The 21,658-nt window shown below is 41.0% G+C and overlaps 1 protein-coding gene across 10 annotated transcripts in view; it reads right to left on the minus strand.

Annotated features, from left to right (window-relative positions):
• Nucleotides 1-21,658, minus strand: part of POU2F1 (POU class 2 homeobox 1) — a 108,675-nt gene that overhangs the window by 50,834 nt on the left and 36,183 nt on the right. For 2 of the 10 annotated variants that reach the window (XM_072360944.1, XM_072360883.1), the window contains exon 1: nucleotides 9,634-9,765. The exons of 6 other annotated variants lie outside the window; for them this stretch is intronic. In XM_072360944.1, coding sequence (XP_072217045.1) covers nucleotides 9,634-9,652 — 19 coding nt within the window. In that variant the 5' untranslated portion in view covers nucleotides 9,653-9,765. Of the gene's footprint in view, nucleotides 1-819; nucleotides 1,084-9,633; nucleotides 9,766-21,658 lie in introns of those variants that run through there. 2 more of the 10 variants (XM_072360832.1, XM_072361174.1) reach the window with 2 other exon arrangements.

Below are 21,658 nucleotides of genomic sequence, written 5' to 3' on the forward strand. Positions count from 1 at the left end.
GTCTGCATTAAAATTTACCATCCAAAAAAATATTCTTTATAAACAGATATAATGCATTTAAAAATAAAAATAAATAAAAATCAATACACTGAGCTCCAGGGAAAGAGCCTTGAAAATAAATAAAGTCTCTTGCAAAAGTGGAATTATCAGTTTCTTGTACGTAACTTAATGTCTTCTAAATGTAGCTTTATGGCATGCCTGTTCAGCAGTCCTGATGAAATCTCAGCTCAGGAAATACATTATCCCAGTAACCTTAGGCACAGCTTGCAACGGTATCAATGGCAACCACTGTGGACTCCACCTTATTTTCTATTACGCACGAAGAACCTTGCTATTACATTAAAAATACACAGACATAATATATATTCTGTTGGGGAATGGCTCGATACAGCCAGTAAATTCTTGGAGACTGCAACTCACTCATTTTCACGTTTTAAAATCTGAAACACACAGACATGCAAGTCAAGTCTTAAGTCCCAATGTTTATTAGAAGCTAAGTGCTTCTCACATTGAAATCCAAGAAGCATAAGGTCTGCATCACTATCACCTTAGCTTAACAGCAAGCCTCTTCAGTGCAGAGGAAAAGAATTCTCCTGGAGCGAGGGAAAGGGGAGAATAAAATTAAGTTATTTCCCCGGTATAGATATATACAATACATATATATCAGGCAGCCCCTCACTGCCGATGCACTGGTGAGCTTCAGCCTTACAAGCACCTTCTCTGCCTCTGCATATGTGATTAAGCCTCTATACATAGTCAACCTCACACCCTCTATTTCCATATTAAACGCTTATAAGAAAGAGCTGAGCTGGTACCCACCTAGAACGTAGTCACTGCAGTCCAGCATTGCTGTGGTATCCTCTACAGGTTCAGACAGTCCAAGGAAAAGGAGAATGGCAATTTCTATCAAATCTACACTACTGCTCTCAACGGCACAAGAAAGGGAGCGGGGAGGTGGGGGAAGAAATACAACTTCAGTTACACCATAGCAATCTTCAACTGAACAGGGAAACTTCAGTTGCTCTGTGGAGTTTTAGTCTCTCCTACTAGCAGTGTCTGACATTGTCAAGGCGACTGAAGCGTGAAAAGTTCCCCTTTTTGTAATAAAATAGAAACAAAGATTGCAGCTGGCAGTTTCCATAATGAAGCTTAATCAGTATGCGCCTGATTAGGGCCTTATGCAAATCTCCCCTCGTTAGCACAGCAGCCAGCACTTTGAAGTCCATGAACAATTCATTTGCAGAGTACACCGAAAGCGCTCCCTGCATAATTTAAATCTCGGTATAAATATTTATCAGCTCATTTGCATATTAATTGGCAGTGCATGAAGGGAAAAATTATCTCCCGAGTGCCAGCATAATAATTAGGGAACAAAATGAAGTTTCTTCCAATAGCTTGGCTTCTCAGCCCTAACTCAAGCACAGTACCACAGGGGAGCAGCGAGGGGAGAGAGACGGAGTTTTGTTAAAATGCCACTGAAATGACACGTACAAATTAGAAACAACTCTACAGACTTAAGCACCTTTAATCTTATTCCTGCTGGCAACAATAACTTGGGTAATAAAGGGGATTTGGAAAAAGCTTTTTGCACAAACCAAATAATCCCAAGAAAACAATTAGCAAGGTAGGAGCCCAACACAGAGCTGTCAAACCGGTGCCCGCACATCTGTGTGGTGTTTTCCACATGGTAACATGGGCTGTCACAAGAAGGTCCTGGGCAGGAAAGAGGAACACCAGGGCAAGGAAGCAGCACAATTCTCTCTAAATGACTAAAGAGGCTGGTGATTCATTATCTGGTAATCCCTTTGCAACAGCCAAGTTAACAGCAGTGGGTATGTCAAGTATTGTGTAATATTTGACACCCACTAATCTATCCCAAGTGAAATCAAAGTAGATTTCATTTTTTTTTTTGCTTTCCAATGACTTCCAAGAAAAAAAAAAAGAAAAAAAAAAAAAAAAAAGCTAATTTATTATTAATCCCTTCCACAAGCATACACAATATAACCAAACAAAGCTCACTGTGGAGCTATGAGTTCTGAAAAGGACATTCTGCACCAAGCCCAAGGCTCTGAACCACCCAATGACACGCAGAGCCCACTTGTAGTTGCGAGCATCACCTGTCAAAGGGCTGGGGAACACACTACGCTCTATGGAGGACCCAATCCTCTTTTCCAGAAGTGTTCCACAGAGCTACATGTACTAAAGAACTACAATGCTAGATTAAACCATTTCAGATAGCTTGGTTGCAACCTCATTGTCCAAAACAGCAAGAACATTAATGCAAAAAATTAAAGCGGAATTTGGACACTGCAATGTTTATTAGACTGTGTTGTGATCAGGAAAAAATGTGTGATGATCAGCGCCAGTGGCTGCAGGGTTGGGCCATTCACTTCCCGACGTTAATGTGAATTTAAAGATTTTTTTTCTTTTTTTTCCTCCTCCAAGTTAGCTGTGCTTTTCTCCTCACTTTTGAAAGGAACTCAAGCACCACCTCTCCACAGAAGAGTGTACAAGAGAAGGGACTTCTCGATTGTCCGCCACTGACTGGAATTTGTTTCCACGCTTGACCTCTTCTTCTGTTCAGGTTCATATCTCTACTTAACACAAGATGTTCCCCACTATATTTTTAACAAGTGATCTACACTTGAAGAAGACTGAAAGAAGGGAATGTACACCCAACTGCACGGAGACAACATGTGGCAATTACCTGTCCCTAGCATCCTTCTTCTGACGTATTTTCTAGACATCCACACGTCCCAAGAAGACATCCGGGACACATCGTGGTTCCCAGACCTTCCCAAAACCTTGCTCTTCCACCCTTGCTTCTGGAATACCTTAAGATAACCCCCTTGCTTCATCGGCAGAGCCTGGACAGATGGTGACACTTGATGAAGCAGGAGCCACCCAGCAGTGGCTGAGCTGAGGCAGCCTGCAGCACGGTGCCAGGTCCACAATGCTGTCCTATAGATTCTCTTCGCACTGAGCTGCCTGAACACAGGTGCAGCAGTAGAAGCACATGAAGGCAGGAAGTGACCGTTAAAGCAGGCATGTGTAGTGATGGATGACTTGTATCAAGAACAGAAGAATAAAGCAGTAAATAAAGGCCAGGGAAGGATAAGCCTGAAGCAGTGCCAGCAAGTGTTCTGCAATACCACTGCGCTGCTCATCTGCTCTATTGACACTGCGCTGACAGCTAACAAGGAAAAGGCAGAAAAGTTTTCTTCCTGTTCCTGACCATACCCCCAACCAATCTTTCTTAGAAGTACCATCCCGCAAAAAGCATACATTGCAACTGTATCTTCCGCTGACATGCTAATTTAAATAAGGCCTTTTAAATTGACTTTTCAAACTAAGATTAGCAAAAAAAACCCACAGTGTTCTTCAAGTGGTCACTTCCTTCTTCCATAATTTTATTATCTTGTATTTTACATAAGTTCTGATGATTTTGGCCAACAACACGATTATTCTACCTAGGCCACACTATTGCAACAATTTATCTGGTACGATTCTAAGGAGGCCTGAAGAACTAAATAGAAGGGTTTGGGGAGGGGACCTTGCTCTCAAAACAACCTTATTTTCCTATCCAGGTTCTGCCACCTCATTGGCTATCCTCCTCGTTCTGGATTCTTATACTAAAAGTTAATTCATACCCTGAACCAGTCACAGCTGTGGCACTCACATTTCAGCAGGACACCACTGTGAGTTTCCCACAGTAGTCTTCATTTTTCCTCCAAAGGTACCTTAGATCATTTTCAGGATAAGAAAAAGAAAACTCTCTCAGTTTCCTGTGCAACTACAGAAATATCAGAAGTTCTCTTCAAGCAATTCTGCAACGCTGACACTGTTGATTTTTTCCTCCACACAACTCTGTTCATGATTTGCTGCAAGAATGAAGGAACCAAGGCCACTAAAACAGAGCCAGGTATGCCAGGCATCTTCAGTTTAACGCTGCAGAAATACTCCTCCTCCACTGTTCTCCTCTTCACATATCCTCCCACTTAAATGCTTCTGCTTTGCTGTCTCTCCCACCAATTTGCTGCTATTTATGGACTTCCAGTGATTATAACTCGATACCTTGTTTTTTTGGAAAGAGTATGGTCATTTCCCTCTGCCGCTTACGCAACCTTTAGTTAGACCTGCTCCACATCTTCTGTTTCATTCCTTCTGCATCTTTCATTTATTACAGCCAATTCACTGACTGTCAACTCAATCAAGTTGGGGGAGAATGTAGGGAACTACATGGAACTACATAGACAATACAGAATTATAGAGATAAAACAAAGTTATTAGCAACACTCTTTCACCAAAACACTTCAAGGGGAATAAGCACCTTAACTTTTATACAGACATACTTCCATATATTAGTAAAATGTCATTTATTATACAGTCAGTGACAGCTAGGAATTTTCTGCCACTAGGCAACTCTGTAACAAGTGTGACCTTTGCAAAACTCCCGACATGATTTCTGACAGAACATGGCAAGACTGCCCAATAAACCAACACCACATTTCACTTCTGTACGGTGTACATGGAACACTACATGGTATTAACCATAACATGTTAGCATACTGCCTTCATTACCGCACCAGCATCTAGTATATTTCACCTAAAGATGACTGGACACAAAAGCTTTTATAATAGCGCATGACTAAGCATCCCACCAACGCATACTGCAAACACGCAGAGAACGGCTGCTTTTTCTATACATCATGACAGCCAAGATCAGTTGATACAGTTACCTCTAATTTGCCATTATACAAAGCTGAAGTGTTTTAACTCAAGACATTTCCAAGTCCCTGTTCCACAAAGCAAATTGAACCTAATAAAATTTTTGTCCAACAGAACTTCAATGTGCTATTAATAAATATATATTTTAAATCACATGCTTCAACAAAAATAAACTGTTATTAACATTGGCACAATCCTCTTAGGATAATTATGGACAGACAGACAGCAGCCTGTTCATAGTCAGAGCTGCAGACCAAGCTCTAATTTCAGCCACCACCTTTGACTTTGGCTAACAAAACTGATTTTATGTGAAAATTGCTAAGTTCACTCTGAAAGCCAAGAGTATTTTTCTGGAAAAGTCAAATAAAATTGGCCTGTTAAAGAATTACGGGTCATTATACAATTGCTATGAACTCAAATTTTAGCCTACATCTAATTTTACTTCTCTCTCCAACTCAAACCATAACTACCCTTTCAAACTTTCCATTGCACAAAGCGTCTTTCAAAATGACACTGCATACCTTTTTTTGAAGACAATTAAGCAGAGAGACAGCAAGCCAGGAATGCTAATTCATCTTATCAGTGCAGGACAGGAGATAGGTTGTAAGTACCAAACATATTCATATAAAGGGGTTTGTTTGTGTGTTTAAAATCTCACTTTTGTCCACAGATAACAGACACTAATAATGGTTTATGTCAGCTTTATAGTAAGAGAACTGTGGTCATGAAATGCTTATAGTATAGTTCTACCATATGGGAAGGGAAAAAAACATAACAGGGGAGTAGTGGAAGAGGCAGAAGAGGCAAAATTAAAGAAATCGCCTTATTCAGAAACTGCAGTATTTTCGCTTCAACAGCTTTCACGAGTAAACTCAGCCTTGCTTGAAACTGATGTCTATTACTATCATCCCAGTGAATCAACTAAATAGTTCAGCCCTCCTCTCACTGCCCACAAGTCACAGCTTATAAGAAAAAAATCCACGTTGTATCTACAAACAAGTTTCACTATGAGTGCTTTCGGAGGCACTGGATATAAATTTAGCACAAGCTTAGTAATTCTACTGTACAGCCAGCCCTTTATGTTCAAAACTCCACCTTTGATCCACAAAACAGTCGTAACGTTTTCTTAAAGCCATGGAATATTTTAAGAGTAGCATGCATTGGATCTTCACATTTTCTGTTTGAGACGTCATGTTTCAGTCCTGTTTTCAAAGCTCTTATTACTCTCACATAATAACTTGAGGATTTTTATGAGCTTTAATTTTTATACTGAACACTACATCATAAGCACTGACTTCAGGAATTAAATTCAAAGAAAGGACTAAGAAAACATTCACAACTTTAACTACCACATTTTTGACAACAAGTTTGTGTTATTTAACCAGCACGTTGTATTTGCTGCAGAGCTGCTGCACAGTTGCACTTCTGAATAGCTGCAGAAGAGTACTCCGTTGCATCCAATTTAACTAAAAATAGCATAAACATGTGCAAGTCATCCTTTGAAACTGCCAAATCCAAAGTGAGGATCTATAATGTTAGAACTGATGTTCATTCCTTTATTAAACTTGCACATGAAAAGCAGCACTCCAGTGTTATGCAGGCATTTTGTTATCAAAACAAACAAACTGTTTCAGTAGTTAATATTTGAAGGGAGACACCTGTCGGAGGTGGTTTGTTATTTTAGTGACACGGGTGTGGGTCTCACCTCCCCTTAAAATGACTGCTTTGTCAGATTTGAGTACTTCACAGCAAAATATTAAAGCCCTGGAGCAGATGCATATTGTTTAATTAACTAACTTTTCTATTTATTTGATTACAAGATTTTCACGGCTGCCATTGCTTTTCAGAAGAGTACCGCACAACACGAAGTAAAGACCGCAATGAAGAGTGATGTGAAGTTACATGAACACAACACAAGGGAGGGCTGAAGAACACCATCTGTAAAACTTCAGAAGGGAAAAAAAAAAAAAGCAGCAATCTAAAGGCATAGATCTGCACAACAGCAGTACTGAAACTGAAAAAAATAGCCTTGAAAGCTTACAGGCCTTTATGGGAGGCTGCAGTTTGGGTTGTGCGGCAACTGGCACACAGAGGGGCCTCCCTTGCAGGGATGGGCAGCCCACACTCACACCTAAACCCCAGGGCTCTCACCAGCAGCTACTGCACACCTTGAAGTGGTCATTTCTACCAGCTGCATGCTGGGATGGCATTTATGGGAATGTGCCCTCCACATGTGAGGTATCTACTGAAAGTGTTGTGTGTGTATTTGAATGCATGATGCTGTTGCATCTTGTGCTGTATTGGGGCACCCTTAGTATTCTGCCGCCACCTATCTTCACACACACCAAACGAGGAAGATGGCATACAGACTGTAAACTACAAGTTATTACATTTATATATAGACATTAAAAATAGAAAGCATTTGAGCAATTTAGCTATTCCCAAATCCATAAATCACAAGTGATCTGTCTGACAGTGTATGAACACTGGTTATGCCATGCTTAAACACTGTCTGCAATATTTGCCTTAGCTGCTGTATGACTTGTTACGTCTCTGAAATATCACTGTGTGTGCATTCCAACAGCATTACACTTGCCACTTCGTGCCCACCCACATAACAAGTACAGGTGCTCAGAACTAAACAGCATTATTTTAAAACTCACCTGTAAACCAAAATAAAAATCATTTTACAAACACTCATTTTTCCATTCCCTGCTTTGACAAAGAGGTAATAACTAGTCTAGCTTGATGAACGGGGGCTCTACAAAAAATAGACTAATTCAACATATAACTTAACCATACAATTCAGCTCAATTCAAATCTCAGAGACTCCACTCTACCTGTCATTAAATACACTATAGCTCATTCTCAAAATACATACATAAAAGCCGCCAGCTTAAGTTTATTAAGATTGCTGCCGGAGCCAAATGGATACATCAAAATCCGCATGGGTGGCATTTAGCTCTAGCCAGCATTCTGAGTGTCAAACAAATTAATAGAGAAGAAAAGCCCATGCAAAACAGATCATGATAGGAACTGAAGCTGCTCTGCAGTTACCACCATCCTTTGCAGAATCTGATTCTGATCTCTTCCGTAATAACTACCTCCAATCTGCAGAAGGATATTGCTTTAGTGCCCCCAGCACACTGATCCAGACACTATTAACACCTGTAGGAACTACAAGATATGTCATGAGAATGCCTCTTTCTGAAGCTTAAATTATTTGATCTTAAAGAGGGAAAGGCCACATTCCAGACAAGCGGCTTTGTCTGTTACAAATGGAACAACGATTGCCAGATGTGAGGTCTGAAGGAAGCAGCAGTTACCCGCTGCAGACTCTGGCTCCATCCACTCGCACAGCCACCGAGCAGCTATCATTTTGGCTAGTCAGAGCTAACGTAAGATTGCATTTGTTATCAATAAAACGGGAAAAAAAAAAATGACTGGGCACCTGGATCTTTAATTTCTAATTTAGGAACAGCAGATTGTAAAAACCTCACCTTCACTACACATACAGAGCATTATCTACATTAGCTCTTCCAGGAAACGTTCCCAAGCGCACTCGTGTCAGTTTTAGCAGCTATGCTATGCTGAAGCAGACAAGGCACTGATTGGCTTTTCCAGGAAACAACCACAAGGACTGTATTACCAGCAGTAAGGCTGAAGGGCATGAGGTATCGCTGCCACCTGCGGCTGTGATTGTAGGGCATTTGCTGGGAAGACATGCACGTTTTGTTTACATGCAGGTGGACACATGCCACTGAAGATAGGAATGGGTTATTTTTAGTGCAAGCTGCAGCACAGGTAAGTCTTCCCACACTGCCCCAGTTTCTGTAACCTATTTTGATCAGAAGCACCACGCAGACAGATAAGAGTCCTTTCAGAGGAGATTCATTATTTAGTCCCAAGTCACAGGGTAAAAGAAATCAACAGATCAACAAAAAACATTAAAGTCATATCCAGAAGACTTTAACTCATAACTCACCAATTCCTCACTAAAACAGACTCCATATATGCATCTCACTTTGGTTTTCATAGGAAAACCAAACATGAAAAATCGTATGTTTAACTCCACAGGACTACATGTGTCGGTCACTGCTATAGCTTTGGGTGACAAGTGTTAAGTTAGCAAAAGGCAGTGCTCCTCCCAGAGCCGCAGCCCCCAGCCCTAGTGTCCTGCTGCACCTCCTGCACTGCCACCTGGAGAACTGAGCTGGGTTAGTGCTAATGTGACCGCAGGGAGAAAACGCACAGCTCAGTTATCTGATCCATGGGCAGAAAGGTCTTCCCCGCTGAAGCACCAAGGCAGCACAGAGGCTGAGAAAACACAGAGTGCTGGCAAGAAGCTAACAGAAAAAGGAGTAACAGTTACAATTGTACCAGCCAGTCCTTGTAGCATAAACATGGCTTGGAATGCTAAAACCCCAAATTTAAGGAATTGTTTTGAAGTATTTGAAAGCAGGTACTAATAACCCTATAATATCATAGTAGGCTAAACGACAGCAAATAAAAAGTATACCGCATTAATGTCTAAGTAATGTATAAACAAGATGCTGTCCAAACAGCATCACTACAGAGAATCTGAACCTTCAAGGGAAAAAAGTTAAGAGCTGATCCGTGCTGATGACATCTGCCATTAATTCTCAGGTTATTCCCACCTTCCCTCCCCCCCAAGCAGAGATTCACATTTCTCAAAGCTTCTAAGCCCGCTGTCCTGAAAACACTTCAAATACTCCACTAAGACATTCCTGCAGCAAGGTGCTAGAGCGCTTTGTCAGCCCTGTGGTATGAGGGACACAGCAGGTTAAAAGCACAAAGAGCAGTCAGCATACAGCACTGTTATGATCGCTTTTGTCCAGTCTTGGTCAACAGGCAAGTTAATGTAGCAAGAAAAAAGCAAAGTACTTATGTGCCAGGATGCCATAATCCACAAAAATCCAGCCTCAAACAGTCTGAAAGCTGCTAGCTGACCACTGCTTCTGACTTGAATGAAAACTGTTCCACAGCCTTCTTAGGAAGTTCTCACAGTCATCACTGGAAAAAGAGCAATTTCAGTGTTCAGAAAAAAAAGTCAGGCTAAGCTCTACAGCAACATTCTATATTGCACTGACATTTTAATATTGCACTGAGTTGCAGTAACACGCTGCGTGACCTGTGTTCCATACCGCCTTCACAAACCTTCGCTGTAACACTAATTACTATACGGGCAAAGAAAGTTGGCAAATTCACTGGGATTACACTAAGTTAGAGGGAATAATACCAAAAAGCCCCTGTGACGTTGCATTTCTAATAAGCCTCACCACGCCAACAAAACGCACGAATGGCTGCAAAATTCAGATCCCTGCACTGGTCAGCAGGAAACGTGAATAAGTGCAGCCTCCCACCCCATGTGACGGCCTCAAAGTGACAAGCCCTTTCTGCCTGCTTACTAGTCCTCTTCTCTTCTGAATTTTCCCCAACTTAAATTGAATGCAAATAAACCAGGTGTGGTCCCCAGAGCAGTAATCTCCAGACAGTCCCCACCGAGTTCCCATAGCAACTTGCACAGCTGGCCATTGGAAAGAAGGTGTATCTGCTTCATATTGGCCACAGTGTTTAAACACTCCATGAATGAAACATCAATTATGGCATGTCCTAAAGGAAACATCTAAAAAGCACATCCATTTTGCCTTGATTAATACAGAAAAACAAAAGTATGGATATGCTCTTAGTCTAGCAGCCACTCAGCACATAAAATTAAGTTGTTATTTACAGAACAGGAGCAACATCTGAAAGGAAACAGCTTTTCTCTTCCTCAGCAATGCACTGAAGTTTAACCAACAGTGCACCACTTGGAAAGAGCCTATCATCCAGTAAATTGAAATCAAGAAAAACTGAACTGAAAGGAAATAGAACTCTGAATACAAATCCTTCTGGTCAGTACATATCTTTCACAAAACAGCATCTCTTACAAGTACTGCTTAGCATTGCTGATTTTAACTCTATTCTGTCTCAGCTTTCCAAGTCTCCATCTAAAGATGGAGTGACCTTGTGATCCACAAAATAAGTGTCAGATTTTGAAGTAACCTACGACATTCCTATTTGCATCCTTCAGACAAGGAGGAATGGTTTTAAACCAGACAGGGGAGGTTTAGGTTAGATATTAGGAGGAAGTTTTCCACTCAGAGGGTGATGAAGCACTGGAATGAGTTGCCTAAGGAGGCTGTGGATGCCCCATCCCTGGAAGCATTCAAGGCCAGGCGGGATGTAGCTCTGGGCAGCCTGGTCTGGTGATTGCTGACCCTATTCATAGCAGGGGGGTTGAAACTGGGTCCTTTTCAACCCAGGCCATTCCATGATTGTACAGTTCTACTCATCCCCCTGTTTCTGTGCCCTGTAAACACAGCTCACTGCTTCCACCTACACCCAAGGCCCACAGCTCTGTTCCCACATGCCCTGCGCCCCAGCCTCCTCCCCCCATCCCCTCCCAAATCTGCTGGCCAAACAACAGGTAAAAGGCTAAGGGCCTGATATGAACTGCAGATGGGCAAGCAAGGATCAAGCTTCCTCTCCCTCAACACAACCACAAGTAGAAAATTCTCTACTACTCAGACTGTCATTTCAAGTGACAAGAGACCTACAGACTTAGTCAAAAAGCTGACACCTCACTAGGAGTACAAGAACACAGAAGGTGCATAGAATCACAGAAAGGTTTGGGTTGGAGGGGACCTCAAAGCCCACTCCAGCTCCAACCTCCTGCTGTGGACAGGGCTGCCCCCCACCAGATCAGGATGCCCACAGCCCTACCCAACCCAGCCTTGAATGTCCCTCTCCAGCTTTCTTCTTCCCAACAAATTACAGCTCAGACTTATTGGATCAGAGGATGTATATAAACACTGAGTAAACCTTGGGGGATTTTTCCTCCCAATTAATCTGTCCCACACTATTTAGAGCCTACATAAACTTCTAGGAGTCATCCTACAGCAATGAGATCCAGAGCTCAAGTACATACTTAAAAACTTGGTGTTTTTTAACTTGTTGCAAGTGTCATCTTCTGTAGCACTACTTTACTCCCTCCAGCTCTTGCACAAAAAGAGACAGTGAAACATATGTCTCTATTCACCCCCTCTGTGAGCCTTTACTGATTTCTGCCATAGTGCTATCTTTTCTGGGATGATAATCTTTAGCCTACACAGATGTTGATAGAAGTTTGATTGGCTTCTATACAATGATCTCCAAAGCTGATTTTCTACATCTTTTTCACACAGGGAGAGAAGAGCTGCACAGTACAGTACGCAGGACAAAGAAGTATTAATATAGACTTCGGCACAATGATGTTTTTTTCCTTATTTTGCTCTGCACTCTGTTAAGTCCGAGCATCAAATTTGCTTTGACTACTGTTGAGCACAAAAATACAGCAGCTATTTCCATGAAAAAAACTGTTAAATGAAAGATCTTGCACCTGTAGTGGTATGCGTGCCTATCCTGCTCTACATAAAATTAGGACCTTATCTCTGTCTTTTTCTCCACTTTCATGAACGCTACAGGAGCTTGGTATCATTGAAATATCACCACTTGTTTAATTTGGTTTCAATTTGACAGTTTCTTATGAGGGCGAGGGGAAAGAACAGTTGGACGAAAATGGCACAATCTCCTTTCCTTAAGAAATCTGGCTAAATATAAAAATAACAGTATGGTCCTTATTTCTTTCTGAAGAGCAGGCTACTGATAGAAATAGTCTCAATATCAATCAGTTCCATTTGTGCTGACTTCAAAATGCCTGTCCTTGTATCCGGCTTAATCTTCTGTCTTCAAGTGATTTCTGCTTTTCAAGAAGAGCAAGCCAAGCTTACCCAGGAACATTCAGCATGTAAGTGGTCTCCATTATGGCAGCCTTTTTATACTAAAATAGACATTTATGTACAAAAGGGAAATATAAGCGAACAGGAACAGCGTGCATACCAGAAGTTAGCTATACATTTTATTCACCCATCAATATACCTATGATATTCTGGATACGCGAACTTCATCCGTTACCCCACCTGTGGGAACTATCCTTAATCCACCAGACTTGAAGGGTGCTCATTTACCTGACTTTTCTTCTCTACCCTCTCTGAATTCCCTTCCAAATTTATTTGCAGACTAATCAGCAGCACTTCAAAGAAACAGCTGAGCTGGTGGCATTAAAATGACCAGGAAAACACACAAAGCTTTAACAGAGCACAACCGCTGAGCAAGTGAAACATGCCATTTAGTGTTAAAAATGATGACTGCAAGCCCACACAATTGGGAAATATATATATATATATATATATATATATAAATAAATAAACAATTCATTAGGGATAAGGGGTTTAAAAAAAAAAGGGGGGGGCTTGTATTTGGATTTCTCTATAGGCATGGCATAGTTTGCACTGTTTTAACAGTTCATCTCAGGTTAAAAAAAAAAAAGGCAACAAATGGAAAACTCAATTGAAAACTAATCTGCATTGCAAACGATAGGTAAACACAATTTACAGATAAAACTGAGATGGACATAGAGAAAGTTCAACAAGACCAAGTGTTGGGTGCTGTGCTTTTGGCTACAACAAACCCATGCAATACTACAGGTTTAGGGCAGTGGCGGGAAGACCATGTGGAAGAAAAGGACCTCAGGATGTTGGTTGACACTTGGCTGAACTTGGCCAGCAGGAGTAGGGAAGTGATTATCCCTCTGTACTCTGCACTGGTGAGGCTGCATCTCAAGTACTGAGCTCAATTTGTGGCACCTCACTACATGAAAGACACTGAGATCCTGGAGTGTGTCCAGAGAAGGATAAAAAGACTGGTGAGGGGTCTGGCGCACAAGTCTTATGGGGAGCATCTGAGGGAACTGGGAGACGGCTCAGGGGAGACCTTATCACTCTCTTCAACTGTCTGAAAGGAGGCTGTGGTGAGGTGGAGCTTGGTCTCTGCCCCCATGCAACCTGTAATAGGATGAGAGGGAATGGCTTCATGTTGTGCCAGGGGAGGTTCAGATTGGATATCAGGAAACATTTCTTCCCTGAAAGAGTGGTCAGGTGCCTGAACAGGATGCCCGGGAAGGTGGTAAATTCACTGTCCCGGGAGGTGTTCAAGAAACAGTAGCACTGAGGGACATGGATGGTGGGAAAATATCTGAGGTATGTGGACAGTTGTACTAGATGATCTTGGAGGTCTTTTCCAACCTTGGTGATCCTATGCTTCTATGGCATAAGCTGGAATTTGAAAAGCTAAAAATTAAGGTAATTCTATATTGGAACTGGACATGTCATTTTGAAAGAATTTCAGATACAGCACCAGCTAACACCAGTATAACAAAAATACTCAATGTCATGTGTCAAGGAGGAGATTCTCCAAATGAAGTTGCAAATATGCCCACAAATACACACACGATCTCGTTCAGCTGCATCACTTAAGCCAAAAATGAAACAGGCTTTGACAGCTTCAAAAATACAGAATTTAAGCACATATCATTCTGTCCTCTACATTTCTTATTCCTGCCGCGAGGTTTCTATTCATGACAGCTGATGCATGCTGAGGATAAACTCCCAATGAAATTTCCCGTATGTGATTATAGCACTGTTTAGCCAGATCAGCAGTAGCTCAACACATGTCACTTACCTATTACAGAGCATAAGGGAGGGGGTAGATGGAGGTAAGAAAGAATGAGGGTTAAAGATATCTGAAGAGTCTTGAAGACAAGGTGATAGAATGTATGAAAGACACCATAATGACTAAAACACTCCAAGAGATGGAGCTTTCCATTTCCTTAGCTTTAGGCATTAGCTTGATGTCTGTTTTTATAAATACAAGGTACGCTTGGAGACTGAAGTTATCCAGGATCAGTTTCCAGCTGGATCTTGTTACATACCTTTGACTTCCTTATAATGAAGTCCCTTTATGTACCATGAGCAAGTCACTATTTACTTAGTCTAACCAGGTTAATCAAAGATTCTGAATTTTAAAATCAGTTTATCAGGCTTTTTTTCCCCAACTGAGTCCTTCACAACTCTTCTTAGAAAAACATTCATTTTTGTTACCAACTTTCCTAGTATTACAAACCTCCTCATACCACCACTCATGGTGGTACACCAGTCTCAACAGCACTTACGCTTCAAGAATTATATGTTTGTTATCATAGCTGCAAGTCTTACTGCAAAAGCCATTTCCAGATTGTAATTTATCACAACTCAATTCATTTTTAGAGACCCTGTGCTTCAGAGGGCAGGCTCTTCAAAAGGGGAAATCCAAGTGACTTTCACTATACATTTAATAGATAGTGTTCTGGCTAAATTGGCTAATTTCCCAGAAAGACTGGCGAGTCTTAGATCTTCGCATCCTCTGAAACCTTCAGTCTTTTCATACTTACTCCTGATCACTGACAGATACTGAAGAATACTTGCTGAAAGACACAGCTAGTAGACATTGACTCTCCATTAACAACTACATTGAGATTTTTCAGTTATCCTGTCCTTAATCCCTTTAGTGTGTGCTACTATTGATTTTGTATCACTTTAATTTGGTAATCAATAAAGCAAGCCACTCTAAATCAAATATATTATAAAAGAGTGTATTTCATCAATACAATTACAAAACAAAGCTTTAATCTTAACAAGAAATGAAAAAGCTTACAGCAAATTCATCTGACAAGGCCTTCTCTCCTACCCCAGAAAATCATATAAATTGATATGAGATTATTTTTATTGACCAAAAATTATCTCGTCACTCAAATAAGTGAAACTGGCCTCTAGTTTTGAAATGAACCTGCACATTTTTCATTTTTCACATTATTGACCTGCTCATTTTTCCCATCACCTCTCTGCAGTTTCCTTGGCCATTTAAGATTTACCGAAATGTAACATCAACAAATTACAGACATTTCTTTCCAGTCATTGTAGATTATTAAATGCAAACTGACTCACGGTGCAGATTTTAGAAACCCAGCTCATACGTAAGTTCAAACATTCCTTTCCCTCCCTATACTCTTTATTTTGTCTCAGTTTTTAGGAAACACTTTAGACGCAAAGAAGCAGGTGAGTATCCAATGAGGTTCAAAGACTGCATTCTCACTCATGACCCTGAGGTTAGTTAGGAGCCTGTATGACTCTCTTCTCATCGGCAAACAAGATAGCTTACAGTCACGCCAGATGAAATCAGTAAACTTAACAGAGAAGGGAGGGAACTTCTTTATAAAATAGGCTAAGTCATCAGCAAATTTCTGCTACATTAGGATGTAGGCTCAATCCTGCATTCCTCAGAAAACACCTGCAGACAACACCTCCACAGGCTGGTAGTCAACTAACAGCTTGCTGCCCCCAGAGATGGGGAGGAGGGAATAAAAACTCACTATTGCCCTTTTTTGTTGTTACTGTTCAGTTGGGTTGCTCTGGCCTTATCAACCCATATTGTTGTTTAACTAGCACAGGAACTAGCTAAGATAAAACAGAGAGTGGCTGGGGGCAGGGAGAAAGGTGCTGCTTCCTTGTACAGAGAGCTGCTATGGTTGGCTTTGCCGCATAATAGCTTGAAAAAAGGTAGACTATTCTAACACCATATGACTACAGCAGAGAATGTGTTCCAGACTGTGCCTGTACTCCTTACTTGCTAATTGGGACATTACTACTTCAGTGAGCAAAAACAGGTTGCTGTTTTAGAAGGAAAGCACTTAAAGTGAGAAAGCCATATCTAGGACTCTTGGTCTCTCAAGCTAACAGAAAGATAACTGAAGACCAGACTGCTGGATACAGTATTTCTAATAGAAGCCGGGATGCCATTTGCATTTTTGGCCACTTTGACACACTGCTGTCTCTTGTTCAGCCACGTGTTGGCTATCACACCCAGATCATTTCCCCCCATGCAGCTTTCTAGTCATTCTGCCCCAAATCTGTAGCACTGCATGGGGCACGCTTTACTTGTTTCTAGTTCTACAATTAACTATATGGGCTTGTTTTTTTGTTTTCCTTTTTTAATCAGCAATATCCCTTTAAATAGGAGTACACTGGCAGTTCCTAGTCTATCAAGCAGCTTTTATTGATGTACAGTAGATACCAAGTAGCAGAGGGACAAATTAAATGAGCCTTCTCATTTAAACTTCTGATTTTGGTCATTTTTATGTTATTAAAGATATCAGCTATCAGTACTTGTATATCTCACTAAGATTTGTAGCTCCCAGCAACCATCTGGCTGCAATAGCGAACAACTAGACTCCACGATCTGAAAGCTCCTTCAGTTTCCCTCAAAATTCCTCTTTCAATTTTTACTTCATGGTGTGCATTGGAACCTTACAACATTACTTCAACTTACAGCTAATCTGCCCTACCTGCCCAACAAATCATTTTGACTATGAAAGTCTCCTATTTACTTGTCCTGCCTCATTACAGTAACATATGCATCATATTAAGAACCCCTCTGATTGGTGGGTTCTGTTTTTAATACAGATTTTTCAGTATAAGATATTAACCACACTTGAAATCAGAAGTACGTTTGCTTCTATTTTCACCCACTATTGTAGCTGTGCTGTTAAAAATCCCTAAGTGATGACATTAATACCACTGACCTCCCCACCATTGGTTTTACCTTTCATGTGCTCTTCCTCACAATTTTCATCATACACCACTGCCATAAGCAATCACCCTTGCTATTTCTTCCTTGGGTTTCTAGCCCTACTTTGATTACAGCAGACCCTATCCCTTCTCCAGAGGCTCTCCCTTCTGGAAAGAAATCTTATGTATAGCTAAATTTAAACTTGGCTTCCTGAGCAATCTTCCCAGCTACACATTCACATTCAAATCAACAGGTAAGACCTGGTAAAATGGACATTAAAATTGCTGTGAAAAAGCAATGCACCTAAGACTTGCCTGATGAATACTAGGTACAAGAAACCTCACAGCGGACACCCATGGAACAGCCTACTTATTAGAGAAGTTTCTTCCTAATCCCCTTTAGTTAGCACTTTATTTGTTCCCTGTTGCATAATGGTTTTTCAATTCTTTACAGAGGCTTTACAAAGCTTTCATTTAACCTAACATAATGTACTGTAAATGAATAATCCTCCCCTTTTTTTCCTGATCCTGTTAATCTTTTGGCCTCAGCTACATATCACAGCAGTGAGATGCAAATGTTAATTATGCAAGAAGTATAAGATCTGTATTTTGATTTCCATCTGTCCAACACAAGTCCAGCACAAGAGGCAGACAACCGAGTGCTTTCCTATCACCATGGGAACACAACTGCCAGGACCACACCAAGAACAACATCTCACACTGACTCCCAGCAGCCCCAGACAAGTACCATCTACACATTAGAGCCTCCTTTATGCCTTTTGTTGACCCACAATTTTCACAAATTCCTGATTATTCTCACTGTACCTCACTCTTCATGAGGACTGAAGAAATATCGTCTTATTTGCAATCAAGACTCTGAACTTTGGGAAAGAAAACTTCTAGCCGTTTAAAAAATTCTTGGATGAGATTCCCTGAGAGACTGTTCTTTGGGACATGGGAACAAAACAGAACTGGCAGCTCTTCAAGGACACCTTTCTAAGAGCACAAGAACTCTCCATCCCCCATCATAAGAAATCAAGCAGAGGAGGCAGGATACCAGCAAGGCTAAGCAAGGACCTGCCAGTAAAAGTGAGGGAAAAGAAGGAAAAGCACAAGCAGAAGAAGCAGGGATAGATGGCCTGAGAAGAACACAGTGATGCCATCCAGACATGCAGAGATGGTACAGACAGCTAAAGCCAAAACACAGACGGAATTGAACTTGGTGAGGGATGTAAAAAATAACATGAAGGGATTCCATAGGTACGTTGGTCAGAAGAAACAGGCAAAGGAGAGCGTATCCTCTCTGATAAATGAGAAGAGGGATCTGGCTTCAACAGATCTGGAGAAGGTTAAGGTATTAAACAAGTTTATGCCTCTGTCTTCACAAATGTTCCATACCTCACATGTACCTGAATCTCTAGGCAGAGGTCAGGGGAGCAAAAGAGCAGAGCAAGTCAGAGACAGCCACACGAGTCAAAGGGCCAGACAACTTGCATCCCAGAATCGTGAAGGAACTGGCTGATGGTTGCCAAGCCACTCTCTATCATATTTGAAAAGTCATGGCTGTCAACCAAAGACTCCCAGGTGACTGGGAAAAGGGAAACATCACTCCCCTCTTCTAGAAAGGGAGAAAGGAAGACAACTGCAGAATCATCTGGGTTGGAAGGAACCTACAAATGTCATCTAACCCAGTTCCCCTGCAATGATCAGGGACATCTACAGTTAGATCAGGGTGCTCAGAGCTCTGAATGCCTCTAGGGATGGAACATTCACCACCTCTCTGAGCAAACTGTGTTATTCTAGCTTATGTAGTATTTCCCCCTTGACAGCATTATGGATGCAAATTACTCCATCTACTGAATTCATATGAAAACAGAAGGAGCTGAAAAATTTTATTGATGTATCAGTGTAGACAACCTTAATTAACAAAGCTGTAGTTACACCACTCCACCCCCTTTTTCCCATACCATCTTTGGAGTTATACCAGCACTCATCTGACAATTTCTGCATGCTCAGCCCCCTAACCTGGATGTCTATGGCATCAGAATAATGCAGAAGAGCAAATTCTACTTATGGGTGGGGCTGAACAAAAACAACCTAGTTTAGTTTAAATTGTTGTTTAAACCATAGCCTCACAATACATATAGATTCTATATCCAATTTCATCTAATGGCTGTATACCACTGAAATGAAGTCCTCATTTTCTTTCCTTTCCCCAGTCAAAACACAACAGATAGCTCTACTACTCCCCACACAGTGGCCTTGGAGCTCATAGAAAACAGTCACGAGGATGGAGACTGTATAAAGAAAGAGTAAACTCACAAGAAGTGGTCCGTCCTTTCAGTGGCATCAAACTTAGCCATAGGAGATGTAGAACTCAGGTGGAGCTTGCAGCCTCTTTTTATAGGGGTAAGCCATCTCATCCCTGAACCCAGTTTCTCCAACATTACAAGATTTTTGTGTTCTGTTGGCATTGACAGGGAGACTGTTCCAGAAGGGCATACAACTTGCCAGTATGGTAGAAGACATTCCAAGAACAGGTGAGGAAAAAGAAGATCACGAGGCTGGAGGCAAAGACTAAAGGTAGACACTACTCCCCATTTCAGCTTCAGAGAGCTGTTAAGCTGACTTATCTACACATGAAACCAGAGCTTCCGTAGACTCCTCTTCTTGAAACAGCAGTGCCTGAAGAATTACGTTGTAATCAGATATACATATGTAGGTGTCACTCAAGTCATCCTCTCATACCAGTTCAGAGTCGCTGCTGCTGGTAGTCAATTACTACATTCTTCAGTATCTTAGCAATTGTACATTATAAAGTGAGATTCCCTCTTAAGTAAAGCATTAGACTGAGATCACAGCAAAGTCCTACACTTCAAAACACACTTGCACTTACGTTTTCAGCTTCCTTCAAATAGAAGACAACGTGCAAAATCTAATGTATCAAACGATGCCAAGAGAAAGCCACAGCAGATGTTGCTGCAGTATCAATACATTTTCTGAACTGACTGAAGTAATGTTCATTTCTTAGAATTACTAGTTAGGTCTTACTGATAAAAAGCTGAAAAATAAGCATGTCTAAAATTAGCTGATATACTGTTATGATAAAACAACAACAACAACCACCACCCACAAGGTTGAGATTTGTCAACTCTTTCCATCAACAGAGAATGAAAAGACATCCATGAACTTCTTGTTTTTCTCTGAGGCGATTCTACTTTCTGCTCCATGGTAGCCAGGAGCAAAACAAAGTCCAAACTATACACATATCAATCTTGGCTTGAACTGAAGTCTGATGTCTAATATTCTAGCAGAGAAGAGAAACAGCAAAGCACTGCTCCATTTCAGAGTTTTCCTTAAGCACTCAGCCTCTTTACATACCATCTTCTTACAGAACAAAAGCTTTCAAGAAAACGTAGGCAGCTAAACACTGTTTTCACATATTGGTAACAAGATGTGCAAAACTTTTTCTCCCCAGTGAAACAAAGCAGGACAGAAGTGCTATGAAAACACAGGCAGTGGTGATATAATTCAGTGGGCAAAGATTCTTTTCCAAAGTGTTTGCATCTTGCAGCTTTTCTTTTTTTTTTTTTCCTCATTTGATTATATCTAAAGCAAGAGCTTGTCCCCTTCAATATATCAGACTCCACCTACAAGAAAGCTGTTCTGCTTGACCTCATTTCCAGAAAAGCTCAAAAAAAAGAAAAGAAAAAATTGCATCACTCCAGTACAAGAATCCATGTGGCAGAGAAGCCATCCTTTGGCAAGTGTTTCTTTTGGCAGCCATGTCTTCCCAAACAAATTCCATGCCCTGCACTTATTTCCTCTCCTGCTCTACTCCGTCTCAGTTGGCTTGTAGAGCCTCCCAAGACAAGATAAAAGAATGGATCTAGTTAAAAGTAACTGTGCTTTTCACCACAAGAAACAACTGTCTAACTGCAAGGTTAGATACTACAATATTAGGCACAGGGTAGGGAAAACATTCTCAGAAAGAGTGGCGAGGCATTGGCACAGGCTGCGCAGGGTGGTGGTGGAGTCACTGTCCCTGGATGTGTTTAAGAAATGCGCAGATGTAGCACCGAGGGACATGGTTTAGAGGACATGATGGTGATGGGTTGATGTTTGGACTAGCTGATCTAAAGGTCTTTTCCAGCCTTCACAATTCTTTGATTTTAAAGGTGTGTTATTTATATACATATATATATATTCAGAAAAGACTCCTGTATATATATATATATATATTTAAATAATTGATAAGACTTCCAAGTTTTTCCTTTTCAAAGGAGCAGTAGCAGAGTTTCTATTTGACCATCTGCTATGGAATGCCTAAGAACCTAGTCATATCCCTGAGACTTCCATGCCTCTGTCAACCATGATCAAGTGGACAA

The sequence above is a fragment of the Excalfactoria chinensis genome, chromosome 1, assembly GCF_039878825.1.
Source record: "Excalfactoria chinensis isolate bCotChi1 chromosome 1, bCotChi1.hap2, whole genome shotgun sequence".
Taxonomy (NCBI): domain Eukaryota; kingdom Metazoa; phylum Chordata; class Aves; order Galliformes; family Phasianidae; genus Excalfactoria; species Excalfactoria chinensis.